Source organism: Abramis brama, assembly GCF_963993115.1.
Source record: "Abramis brama genome assembly, chromosome: 24".
NCBI lineage: Eukaryota > Metazoa > Chordata > Actinopteri > Cypriniformes > Leuciscidae > Abramis > Abramis brama.
Genome location: NC_139986.1, coordinates 28,979,240 through 28,991,853, shown reverse-complemented (window position 1 = coordinate 28,991,853; position 12,614 = coordinate 28,979,240). Strand labels below are relative to the sequence as shown.

The following is a 12,614-nucleotide window of genomic DNA, read 5'->3' as shown; positions in this document are numbered from 1 at the left end:
TGTGGCACATTAGTATATGTGAGGGGGCAAACTCCTCAAGATGGGTGGTGTGTACTAATATATACTAATGTGCCACAAACAGGACTTTAATATCACCAACCATTCCCATGTTATTACGGTGTATCCATATAAATGGCCCACCCTGTATATTCACATAGAAAACACAATATATATATATATATATATAAACACAAGTAATATTTCACAATATTACTGTTTTTGTTTGTATTTTTAATCAAATAAATGCAGCCTTGGTGAGCAGAACATACTTCTTTTAAAAACATTAAAAATCTTACTGACCCCAAACTTTTGAATGGTAGTGTATGTATGTGTGTGTGTGTGTGTGTATACAAGTAATACACGTGTCCTCTTTGAAACACAATGTTAATCTGAAGTTAAACCTGCCTCCTGGTAGGCAGGTTTAATTTAAGCCTCGATTTAGTCCTGGAGTAACTCTAGTCTTCCTCCAGGAAATCAGCTTATTAAACTCTGGACTAAACTAAATCTAGGACTATTTAAAGCCTTGACCGAGAAAGCAGATTTCTGTTAATCTGGTTTAAAGGGCAATTTTAGTCTAGGATTAGGCTTAATCTCTGTTCGGGAAACTGCCCCTTAGAGTTTAGTTTGAATTAGATCTTACACTAGACTAGTCTGTGGCACATAGAGTACATTCAGGCAACTGATTTACTGTTGTGTTCAGGATCACGTTGGGATATTGTCTACATTGTTAAAAAAAAGACAAACGAGGATGAGGTATTCATTTTCATGTTTGGTTTATTCTACAGAACTACAGAAGAGATTGTCACAGCAATCAATGTTTAGAGAGATCCATCTTATATTTTCACTCTTCATCAGCCCCCTTCTGTTAGGAAGAAAAAAATAAATAATTGTTAAACGTAAGCTGATCCAGTTAAAAAATTAAACTCTACACTGCTAATCAATATTTATGTTTTTTTCTTCTTCTTCAATAGCCACACTTGTTAAATATCAAAATGCATTTCATCAAGTGTAGTTGTTGAAACTACTTGCTATTCATATCCTAAAGTCACAAAAAAGTGCCGATCTACTGTGACTATTTACTTGAGTTTTTTTTTTTTTTTTTTTTTTTTTTTTTGTGAGTGACCAAAATCTCTTGTTTTAAGTGCCTACTCTTACTTTATTGGATCCTGTATCACGAGTCTTGGCTCTCAGCTTGTTGACCTGAGATTCAGCAATATCAGCCCTCTCCTCTGCCTCATCCAGCTCATGCTGTATTTTACGGAACTTGCCCAGATTGGAATTGGATTGTTCTTCCTAAAGATTACACACAACAGCATTTGTGAAAATCAAAAGATGCAATTGCTACAGAAGTCGTATCATATGATGGCACCAGTGGGGGAAAATACTCACCGCAACCTCAGCAGATCTCTTGTAGGATTTGACCTTCAGCTGGAGTTTGTCCACCAGATCCTGCAGGCGAGCCAGATTCTTTCGGTCTTCCTCAGTCTATGCACAGCAAAAAATGTGTTTATGCAATATACATTTAAATACTGTAAGACAGCACTTTATGTATGAAGGCAACGTTAGTAGGTAACATTTTCCTACCTGGAAGGTGAGCTCCTTGATGCGTCTCTCATATTTACGAATCCCCTTGACCGAGTCACTGGCCTTTCTCTGTTCCATCTCCACCTCACTTTCCAGCTCTCTCACCTAACAGATGTGTAATAATTTTAGTATAAAATTTAAAAATCTTAGAATAAGCATTTTTACAGAAAACACTGTATACTTGTTTCTAAAAACTTACTCTGACTTCCAGTTTCTGGACCTGCTTCTTGCCTCCCTTCATGGCGATCTGCTCAGCCTCATCCAGACGGTGCTGCAGGTCCTTGATGGTCTGCTCCATGTTCTTCTTCATGCGCTCCAGATGAGCACTGGTGTCCTGCTCCTTCTTCAGCTCCTCTGCCATCATGGCAGCATCAGTGATGGCCTTCTTGGCTTTTTCCTCAGCATTCCTGCACTCCTGCACTGCCTCCTCAACCTCAGTCTGAAGCTGAGTATTATCTCCCTCCAGCTTCTTCTTCTGGTTCAGCAGGCTGGTATTCTGAACATAGAAAATGTTGACATTCATATAGTCTTTTGATTATATTGTGTACTAAGAGGCTTTATTTTGCATAGTATTAGTACAGATGTGTCATACCTGAGAATGCAGGAGCTGAACTCTCTCACTGACATCCAGCAGTTCCTGCTCAGCCAGTTTCCTTCCTCTCTCAGTTTGTTCCACCATGGATCTCAGCTCATCCAGTTCAGCCTGCAGCAGATTGTTGCGTCTCTCCACAATGGCGAAGTTCTCTTTGAGATCATCATTACCACGAAGAGCATCATCTAGTTGCAGTTGGGCATCCTATAAAGTACAAATTACAAATAATAAGACTGAAGAACTATGTTGCATTTCACCTAAGCATCATAGAATCTTGATTTGAAGGTTCGTCATACTTTGAGATGTCCATGAAGACCCTTGAGTTGCTTCTGGGCTTCTGATGCCTGTCTGTTAGCCTGACTGAGCTGAATCTCCATCTCATTGAGGTCTCCCTCCATCTTCTTCTTCAGCCTGAGAGCTTCATTCCTGCTACGAGACTCTGATTCCAGTGAGCTTTGCAGGGTATCCACCATTCTCTGCTGGTTCCTCTTGGCCTGCTCCATCTCTTCATCTTTCTCTGTCAGCTTACGTTCAATATCAGCTTTGACCTGATTGAACTCCAGCTGAGCTCTAAGTATCTTGCCTTCCTCATGTTCAAGGGAACCCTATGAAGAGTAAAATGTGTGTTTGTTATAATTGAGATTTAAAGTTTTTGTTTAGCCCTGTGTTGTGGGGTGGGAAGTGACTTCCCTTAAAATAATCTGGATTGATCAATTGCTTTAAACAACAGCTTGATTTAAATCAAAGAGTTGTCAAATGAATAAGAACTTTGGGGAAAATGGTTGTTCTTTTACCTCAGCCTCTTCAAGAGCAGTTTGTATCTCTTGTTTCTCCTGCTCCAGTTGTTTTCGTAGTTTCTCCAGCTCATGAATATTCTTCCCACTCTCACCAAGTTGCTCAGTGAGGTCAGAAATTTCCTCTGTGCAATAGAAATAACATGTGAGCTCACAAATACAAGCAATTAAAGTAATGATTTGGAGTTGTAAAAACCACTCTTACCTTGGAGATTCTTGTTCTCCCTCTTCATGCTCTCCAGGTGGTCCAATGACTCCTCATACGAGTTTTTCAATTTAAAGAGTTCAGTGCTCAGAGATCTAGCTTCTTTTTGGGCACTTTCCAGTTCAGTTTGGGTCTCCTCATACTTCTGCTTCCACTCAGCCAGGACCTGGTTAAATTTAACAAGGCAAAATGGTCAATGAGAGCAGTGCAGTTTGCTGGTATTTGGTTTTGTAAATATATGGCTAATTTTTCCAGCTAATGACAAAATATACTTTCTCTCCTTACTTTATCAAAGTTTCTTTGCTTCTTGTCCAGAGCAGCAGCAGCAGCATTGGATCTCTCCACATCCACCATGAGATCTTCAATCTCATTCTGCAGCCTGTGCTTGGTCTTCTCCAGAGAGGAGCATTTAGCATTAACAGCTTCCACAGCTTCTTCTGCATCTTGCAGACGCTGAGTCAGTTTCTTCCTGTAATAATCAATTATAGAAGAAAATTTAGAAAAGTGTCTAATTACTAAAGACAAAACTTTTAAATGTTGTTTGTTTCTTACTTTGCTTCCTCCAGCTCCTCAGTCCTCTGGATGGCATCAGTTTCATACTTGGTTCTCCACTGAGCCACTTCAGAGTTTGCCTTGGACATACTACGCTGTAGCTCAGCCTTGGCTTCTTGCTCCTCCTCATATTGCTCCCTCAGCAGATCAGCATCATGACGAGCAGACTGAACTGCATGGGCCAGGGCATTCTTAGCCTGAAGACAAACAAAAAGAAACAAATATTTGCGGCCAGTTGTTTATTACAATAGTGAATTTGTATGTCTTTAGCAAACATTTTAGACATTGAAGGGGATTTTGAAAACCTTGATTTCTTCTTCGAGCTGTCTCTTGAGGTCTTCAATTTGCTGAGTGTTGGACTGCTTGCCTCTGGTTAACTGAGTCACCAGGGAGTCTTTCTCCTCAAACTGTCTGGCAAGTTCACCTAAAATATAATATCAAATAATATTGACTTTTTTCCAATTATCATTGTGGTACAGTTGGTAACGTAACAATATTTTGTGTTCTTACCATTCTCAGTTTGCAGCTTGGCTTTTTGCATGGTGAAATCATTGATAGTGCGCTGACCTTCCTCAGCCTTGGTTCTGTACTCACTCATCTGGTCTTCCAGAGTTCTGCACATTTTCTCTAGGTTTGCCTTGAGGATAAATTATATCGTAGTTGATTGCTTTCTTTGACTGACAACACATACATTATAGACTCTAAGCATAATTTCTCTCGCTCACCTTTGCCTTTGCAAGCTGCTCCATGTTGGAGACCACATCGTCCAGTTCCAGTCTGATTTCACTCTTCTCTTTCTCCAGCTTCTGCTTCACTCTCTGGAGGTTGTCAATCTGCTCTCCCAGATCAGCCACACTGTCTGCATGTTTCTTCCTCAGTGAAGCAGCAGTGGACTCATGTTGCAGAGTGGACTCTTCAAGGTCTCTGCGTAGTTTCTGGAACTCAGCTTCACGTTTCTTGTTCATCTCAATCTGGGCAGCAGTGGCTCCACCAGCCTCCTCCAACCTCTCACTAATGTCCTCCAGTTCTCTGGACAGATCAGCTCTCTGTTTCTCAACTTTAGCACGAGCAGCTCTCTCAGCCTCTAGCTCTTCCTCAAGCTCTTCAATTCGGGCCTGGTAATGTGCATAAATTCAAAATTAAGATTAAAATTCCTAACTAATCTATCTTATTAAGACATATAAAGTTTACCTGCAACTCTTTCAGTTTTTTCTGGAGTTGGGACTCCAAAGCTTGTCCGTCTTCAATCTTGCTATTGAGCTGGCTTATTTCAAAGTCTTTTCTGCCAAGTAAACAGGATGACACATGAATGATTACATGCATAATCGAATTAAAATATCAGGTAACACTTTACAATAGGATTCCATTAGTTAACGTTAGATAATGAATTGAACAACATTAACTAACAATGAACAATACATTTGTTACAGTATTTATTAAACTTTGTTAACAATAATTATTATAATAATTCTTAATAAAAAATAAACTTGTCATTGTTGGTTTGTTATTAGCTCAGGCCCATTTAATAGAATTAACAGTAATAACAATATAAACATTTATTTTAATAATGTTACTACATGTTTAAATTTACATAAACTAAGATTAATAAATGCTTAGAAATATTTTTCATTATTAGTTTGTTAAATTGTGTAGTTAACTAAAGTCAAATGGAACCTTAATGTAAAGTGTTACCAAATATCTTTTAATATTAAAATTTTATTTATTTTTTAAATATAAAATATATTACTTCTTTAGCCGCTCTTCCGCCTGCTGCTTATCATTTTCCAAATCCATCACATTCTCTTGAGTCAACTTCAAGTCACCCTCAAGCTTTCTTTTAGCTCTCTCAAGATCCATGCGAATTTTCTTTTCTTGTTCCAGAGAACCTTCAAGCTAAATTTCATCCAAAGAATATAAAAATAGTTCTGCATTTTTTAAAGAAAGCTTCTCATTTTAATTCTAGTGTTATTTTTTATGACTCTTACATCATCCACTTGTTGCTCCAGTTTGGTTTTGGCTTTGGTGAGTGTATTGACTTTGTCTTCCTCACTCTGGAGGTCATCCAGCGTTTGCTGATGGGCCTCCTGAAGAGCTTTCTTCTCCTTGGTCAGCTTAGCGATGATCTCATCCAAAGCTGCCATCTCTTCTGTCAGGTTTTTAACCTGTAGAAAGGTGTCATTGTATCAACAGACTCTTAACACACCATTCTAGCATCAATAACAGGTTTAGTGTTGAAAACTGACCTTGTTCTCAGTGGCATGTTTCTCTTTCTCCACTTTGGCCAGAGTGAGCTCAAGATCATCAATGTCCTTCTTGAGTTCAGAGCATTCATCCTCCAGCTTTCGTTTCTTTGCAGTCAGCTCAGCATTCATTTCATCTTCATCCTCCAGTCTCTCAGTCATTTCTTTGACTTTGGCCTCAAGCTGGATCTTGCTCTTGATCAGACCCTCACATCTCTCCTCAGCATCTGCAAGATTATCTTGCTCCTATGAACAAAAAAATGTAAAACTTGTTTTGTTTTTTTACTTGTTTGGAATGTGAAAAGTGCAGAGTTGTAGTCCCATGTGAACTTACAGACTGTGATAAAAGCTGCAGGTCATTCTTTTCTTGGAGAAGAGAAACCATCTTTTCCTCAAGCTCCTTTCTGCGGGCTTCAGATTTGGCATAAGCCTCTTTCAACTTGGTGAATTCCTCCTTCATGTTGGCCATTTCTTTCTCGGACTCTGCACTTTTCAGCAGAGGCTTGATCTTGAAGTAGAGCTTCATCCAGGGCCAATTCTTGACACCCATGAAAGCACGTACGTTCCACTGGATCACCAACAGAGCATCCCTGTAGATATTAAATCAGAATGTTCAGTCTTGCATTTTAAATGTAACTTGGAGAATTTGTTAAAGATTGAAGAGCTAAAATCTAACCTTCTTGCCACAATTTTCTGGAACTCATCTCTTGATAGAAAACCACGAGACATGGACTGAATTCCAGTTATAATAAGTGCAAGACGGTCATCTCTCATCTCTTCAAGACCACCCAGAAGACCAGCCTTAAAAAAGACCTGAAAAATAAAGAATTTTGGGTCAAAAATGATGACAGTGGAAAAGTGGCTTTGGAAAAAGTTAATGTTAATATAAAAATACCTTAGTATGTCCTAACTTGTACTGTTCGTGATCGATGTCCAGAGAGCCCAGAAGTTTTTCTGCACCCTTCTTGTTATCAATGAACTGTCCCTCAGGGATAGCAGCAGGATTTAGGATACGGTATCTACACAAAAAACAACACACATTAACTATTGTTTTATATGTATTTATTTTTAGCAAATACTTAATTGTGCAAACAGAGTGTTGAAACTTGCAATAACTTGTATGCAATAAAATGTATACATATTGTTATTTTGTAAGGCATTAACCCTCTGGGGACCAAGCTGTTTTTGGGGTCCTTGAGATGTTCTGACATGCCTTGACATTTGTGCTTTTTTCAGTTATTTATAAACATGTTAATGGCAAAGGTGTAAATTCACTCTATATAGCACAAACAGGGCTACCATAATATGCGAGCAACGTGTATGTATATGTTTGTATTTTTAAGAGAATAATGTTTATGCGTGGTTATTGAAAAAAATTAAAATGAAAGTTGCTGAATTAAGACCACAAAACACATATTAAATATGTGTCCACAAGACTTTTGACTAATTGATGTTGTCCCTTTGAGTTCTAGCTTCAAAATGATGTAAAAATAGTCTTGCTTTATCGTTCACAAAAAAAAATACATTGATTTAAATGGTGTAAAACAGGTTTTGCTTGGAAAGCCAATATGCGAGGGGGAGGAGTAGTTTACACCTTAGATTATGAATGTCCCACCCACTCTGCATAATGAGCCATTCACTCAGGTGTGAAACTGACTGAGCCACAATGCAAGGACAAAAGATGTATTTAGAAGAAGACTTATATTGACCATTTAAGATTTCGCTTACATCTCTCTTGTAAATATGTTTTGCTATTTTATTCAAAATGTTACAATTACAACAATAATTACAATTTCAACAATATTTCAAGTGTACTCTTTCTTTGTAAAAAAAAAAAAAAAAAAGATTATAGGCCTACATTTTATCATATGTATTCATTAGTTTGAATATAGCCAACATTGGAACATCTAACATCTTAGTCTATGAATTTATTTTTGACAAAAATAGTATTTTTTTTGCAGTTTAATACGTTGCTTATACAAATACATTTTATTTCAACATATTCCAGTCGATTTTTACTCATCTCAGTAGGCTATAGCAAAGCAGTTTATTCTTTCACACACAGACGCGCGATTCATATTTAGGCTAAACAGTCTTTACAAATATGTCCCCTTCATTCATCTCACAGAAAGGCGAGTCATATTATAGAAATGCGATTCATCTTTTTGCGGTTTACATAGGCCTACACTAACGTTATTCCATAACGTTATTCCACACGTGAGAAAAGAAAACAGCCTACCTCACTCCTCAGCGGAATCTGCTCCTCATTTCAGGAGATATTGCTCCTCATCAGCACTGTTCTGAGGAATATTTTCTCCATAAGGTAGGCTATAATGTCTCACTCGCGAGGAGTCGCGACGCGCTTTGTTTACAGCTGATGTGGGCGTTTCACAGCTCTGAAATAGTTCTCAGAATTTGCGTTTGAATAGCACGCGCTCTCCGGGGAGTGGTCACATTACTGTGAATGAGCTCCTAATGAGCTCGACAGGAGTCGCTCTCTTTTTATACAGATTACAGAAGCTGAGAATATTTGTTTTTTATATAAATGACTTCATTTAAAAGATGCGATCTCAAGCTTTATGCCCGTGGGTCTGTTTGCCTGTTTGACTGAATTTTCGCGGAGTTATAGATCATTTTCGAACGCGTTTCAAATGGGAGTTTACTGACAGAGAGAAGGCAGAAATCGCATCATGTTAATTTTTCTTTATTTGTCAAAAAGCAAAACACTTTATTTTTATTGTGAGTATACAGAAAAAAAATAGAAACTGAACAGGATCGATTGATGTATTACACGAAAATGAAAGATCAAAATTAACAGAGCATTTAGTGTTTATTTTCATTGCTAAAAAAAAAAAACGAGCAAAACGCGCGGGCACGTTTGTGGTCCCCAGAGGGTTAAAGCCATTTTGTTTCATACCAGCTTCCAGAAGAGATCAGATGTGTTCCAACAGTAGTCACATTCAAATCTGGACTCAAAACACATCTGTTTAGCTCTGCATTTACTGAATGGGCACTAGGGCTGGGAATCACTGGGTACTTCACGATACGATACGATACGCGATACATTGTTCACGATACCGATAATATCACGATATGGCGATACTGCGATAATCGATATATTATCAGTAATAACTCACAATATATCATGTTTTAAGAAAAAAAATATATTTTTTTTTAATTAGGAAAATGAATCTCCATTTCGTTTTTGGATGAAACACAATAACAAAAACAACTTGTGTCTTATCAGTTGCAACAAAACAGTCACAGACACTATTTTCGTTTTGCTGCAGATGATTTTTTTCACTCGGGAGAAATCGAGTGGAATTGGTGATGCTCGCATGGTCGCGGCTCGTAGCGTGTGAGAGGAATTACAAGCCGAGCCGAGCACGTTACAAGCACCTCCCGACCTCCCGATAATTTTTAAACATGTTTTTTCACCAGCTGTCCCCTATTGCCAAATCATACACAACCACGTCGATGGGGCTATACCTCAGTGGCAGCAACCATACAGCGTGCGCATACACTGTCACTGTCACACACACACATACACACACACACACACACACTTTTCTCTCTCTCTCTCTCTCTCTCTGCCATTCGCAACATGATGGTTTAGCGCGAAAGCCCACGTGATTGCTGCCGGCTCGGGATAAAATTCATGCAGGACAGTCGTGCCTTGTACCAGCTGCTTTGACGCGATTATCAGTTAAACTGATCTCACGACCTCCCGAGTGTCCGAACTCGCACCGTGTACACCCGCCCTAACGGCTTTTAATATCGATACTTGGCAAGAGCGCATCGAGAATCGATCGCGGGAGAAAATATTGCGAGATATCGCCATATCGATATTTTGCCGCACCCCTAATGAGCACTGTGCCACTGTACATGTACGTCCAACTGATTGTATTTTATGTTATCTATTTATCATCTTTTTATTCTTATAATTCTTTTTTATAACTGTAAACTTTTAATTATCCTTGTTTTTATTTTTGGTTAAGATTTTTATTTTTGGTTAGGGCTGTCTGGTTTGAAGTATTAAGAAAATTGGGACACCAGGTTCTTGGATGCAGGCTGGTGTATTACCGAAATCAGACGGTTGGTGATAACTCCAGTCCATTAAGGGGTCGGAGATACACCATCAGAGGCAGAATGTGTTAGAATACTCCACCCTATTGATGGGTAGGAGGGTCACTAGGAAGCAGGGAGTTGCTATTAGTGTGTCTAGCGAACCGAAGATCTCTGACTCTTCCATTTAGGAAGATTATTTTAATTCCTTTTCTATGTAAAGCACTTTGAATTACCATTGTGTATGAAATGTCCTATATAAATAAACTTGCCTTGCCTTGTCTTGCCTTGCCTTCATACTAACCGTTGTTTGAAATCTCCATACAGGATCCTGTTGGGGAATCCCTTTCTGCAGATCCTGATGCCCTCCAGCACACCGTTACAGCGCAGCTGGTGCATGACCAGAGGATTCTCCATCGCCCCAGGAGTCTTGCTCTCATTGGGGATGAGGCAGCGCACAAAGTGAGGGTGAGTTGACCTCAAGTTGGTCATCAGCTTGTTCAAGTTCTCCTGTTGGTAGATCACAGAGGATTTAGATTAATATGCAATAAAACCTTTTGAGACAATATAGTGTTATAATATTCCTTACCCTATGAAGGGCTGACACTGTCTGGAAGGAAGAACCCTTCTTTTTGCTACCTTTGGCAGCCTTTCCTCCAGAATCCGCAGCTGTGAAATATTTTTTGTATTATTAAACAGTAAAAATAGTGCTTATATGTCAGTGTGTGCTTACCTGAGTCATCAGTAGCGAAATTAGCAAATAGAACAGGCAACAACTTAAGAGTTGACTTCTGGAAAAATCCTACAACCGTCTCATTGAGAGGGTCCTTGTTCTTCACCAGCCAGTTTGAAATGTTGTAGTCCACAGTGCCAGCATAGTGAACGAGGCCAAAATGGGCCTCTGGTCTACCTTTGATTATCCTAGGCTTCTGGAAGTTTGGATTTTTCCCCATATGGTTGTCATAAAGCTTAGCTTTAAATGTTGCATCACTGGCTTTGGGGAACATGCACTCCTCTTCAAGGATGGACATGATACCCATGGGCTACAATGACAAAGTTAACAAGAGTTAAGACTTAAAAATATGATTTTTACCCTCACAGTATAATTATCAACATAGTATTCACCCACCTTTTCAATAAGCTCAATACATGCTGCCAAGTCCATGCCGAAGTCAATAAACACCCACTCAATGCCCTCCTTCTTGTATTCCTCTTGCTCCAGCACAAACATGTGGTGGTTGAAGAACTGCTGCAACTTCTCATTAGTGAAGTTGATGCACAGCTGCTCAAAGGTGTTGGACTGCAGGTGGAATATATTGTATAATCACAATGGTCAAACAGGTTGCACTTCTTGTTAAATTTGTTCTTGAATATAAGTAATCAGTTGATTTCAGCTTACATCAAAGATCTCAAATCCAGCAATGTCCAGCACACCAATGAAGTACTGGCGAGGCTGTTTGGTGGCCAGGGATTGGTTGATTCTCACAACCATCCAGAGGAACATCTTCTCGTACACTGACTTTGCCAGAGCACCAATAGAGTAGTACACCTAATAAAGAAATTATTGGATTTTGCAGAATTTGACACATTGCAAACTAGAAAGCGATTTTTCAGATAATTAAATATTTTGTTTGTATGTCTTTCGAAAGTGAACCTATGATGCTGAAAACTCCTTAGATTATTATTTTCATTCATTACCTGCTGGACACTCTGTCCCTTGGTGACCCACTCATTTCCTACTTTGACTCTTGGGTGACACAAACCCTTGATCAAGTCAGCTGAATTTAGGCCCATTAGATATGATATTTTGTCAGCATCTACATGTTAAATAAGAATACAGAGCTATGAGTCTATATACAACATGTCTTAGACTTTTTTCCTTTATGAAGCTGAGATTCCAAGTTATACTGACCCTCAGTCCCATCAGCCTCGGCCTGTTCTTCTCTTTGCTTCTGTTTGAACTTCATGTTGCCAAAGTGCATGACGGAACCAGTCAGCTTGTAGATGCTGTTCTGCTCTTCTTGGGTGAAGCCCAACACATCGAACGCTTCCTACAGAAAATGTACAGAGCATGTAAAATTTTATGGCAAATGTTTCATGTTCTTCTTTTTGGCAAGTACATTAGAAGTTTTAATTTTTAAAGAATAGACTGGCCAAGAGAATCAGTTATTCTCTTTCAAGTCATTCTCTACCTGTATGACTTAATTTCTTCTATGGAAGACAAAATGAAAAAGAAAGGTAATTTTCCTCACACAATCACATGGCTTCAGAAAAACAAGTTGTGTGGATCTTTGATGATGCTTTTTTATACTTATTGACAGCCCCTGATCATTATATGCTTTTATTGTATGGAAACTAGTCAAGACATTATCAATTGGTGTTCCACAGCAGAAACGCAGTCATACGGGTTGTCAAAAGTGTTGTTCTTGTATTGTAAGCGGCCTATGTTTTAACAAACACCCACATCAGTGGCTACCAGCTCGTCACCGTCATCAATAGATGCCACTGTTGTTTCTCCTTGGGAGATGAAAGCGTAGTCATAGGGGTTGTTGGTGATGAGCAGCATTTCTAAGGAGAAATGG

General features: G+C 38.9%; 1 protein-coding gene across 2 annotated transcripts in view; it reads right to left on the bottom strand.

Moving 5' to 3' along the window:
• Positions 1-12,614, bottom strand: part of LOC311075863 (myosin-7-like) — a gene marked incomplete at its 5' end in the record, with an annotated part of 135,647 nt that overhangs the window by 23,723 nt on the left and 99,310 nt on the right. The window contains 29 exons of one of the 2 annotated variants that reach the window (XM_084103516.1): positions 765-862; positions 1,156-1,293; positions 1,390-1,485; positions 1,585-1,689; positions 1,784-2,080; positions 2,177-2,380; positions 2,473-2,781; positions 2,971-3,095; positions 3,176-3,341; positions 3,461-3,644; positions 3,728-3,924; positions 4,033-4,151; positions 4,238-4,364; positions 4,453-4,842; positions 4,919-5,009; positions 5,475-5,620; positions 5,713-5,889; positions 5,971-6,213; positions 6,302-6,557; positions 6,644-6,780; positions 6,863-6,986; positions 10,337-10,542; positions 10,622-10,701; positions 10,766-11,075; positions 11,162-11,332; positions 11,432-11,581; positions 11,731-11,849; positions 11,945-12,083; positions 12,497-12,600. The exons of the other annotated variant lie outside the window; for it this stretch is intronic. Of the exons in view, the coding sequence (XP_083959642.1) occupies positions 842-862; positions 1,156-1,293; positions 1,390-1,485; positions 1,585-1,689; positions 1,784-2,080; positions 2,177-2,380; positions 2,473-2,781; positions 2,971-3,095; positions 3,176-3,341; positions 3,461-3,644; positions 3,728-3,924; positions 4,033-4,151; positions 4,238-4,364; positions 4,453-4,842; positions 4,919-5,009; positions 5,475-5,620; positions 5,713-5,889; positions 5,971-6,213; positions 6,302-6,557; positions 6,644-6,780; positions 6,863-6,986; positions 10,337-10,542; positions 10,622-10,701; positions 10,766-11,075; positions 11,162-11,332; positions 11,432-11,581; positions 11,731-11,849; positions 11,945-12,083; positions 12,497-12,600 (4,931 nt within the window). The 3' untranslated portion in view covers positions 765-841. Of the gene's footprint in view, positions 1-764; positions 863-1,155; positions 1,294-1,389; positions 1,486-1,584; positions 1,690-1,783; positions 2,081-2,176; positions 2,381-2,472; positions 2,782-2,970; positions 3,096-3,175; positions 3,342-3,460; positions 3,645-3,727; positions 3,925-4,032; positions 4,152-4,237; positions 4,365-4,452; positions 4,843-4,918; positions 5,010-5,474; positions 5,621-5,712; positions 5,890-5,970; positions 6,214-6,301; positions 6,558-6,643; positions 6,781-6,862; positions 6,987-10,336; positions 10,543-10,621; positions 10,702-10,765; positions 11,076-11,161; positions 11,333-11,431; positions 11,582-11,730; positions 11,850-11,944; positions 12,084-12,496; positions 12,601-12,614 lie in introns of those variants that run through there. 2 annotated transcript variants of the gene reach the window in all.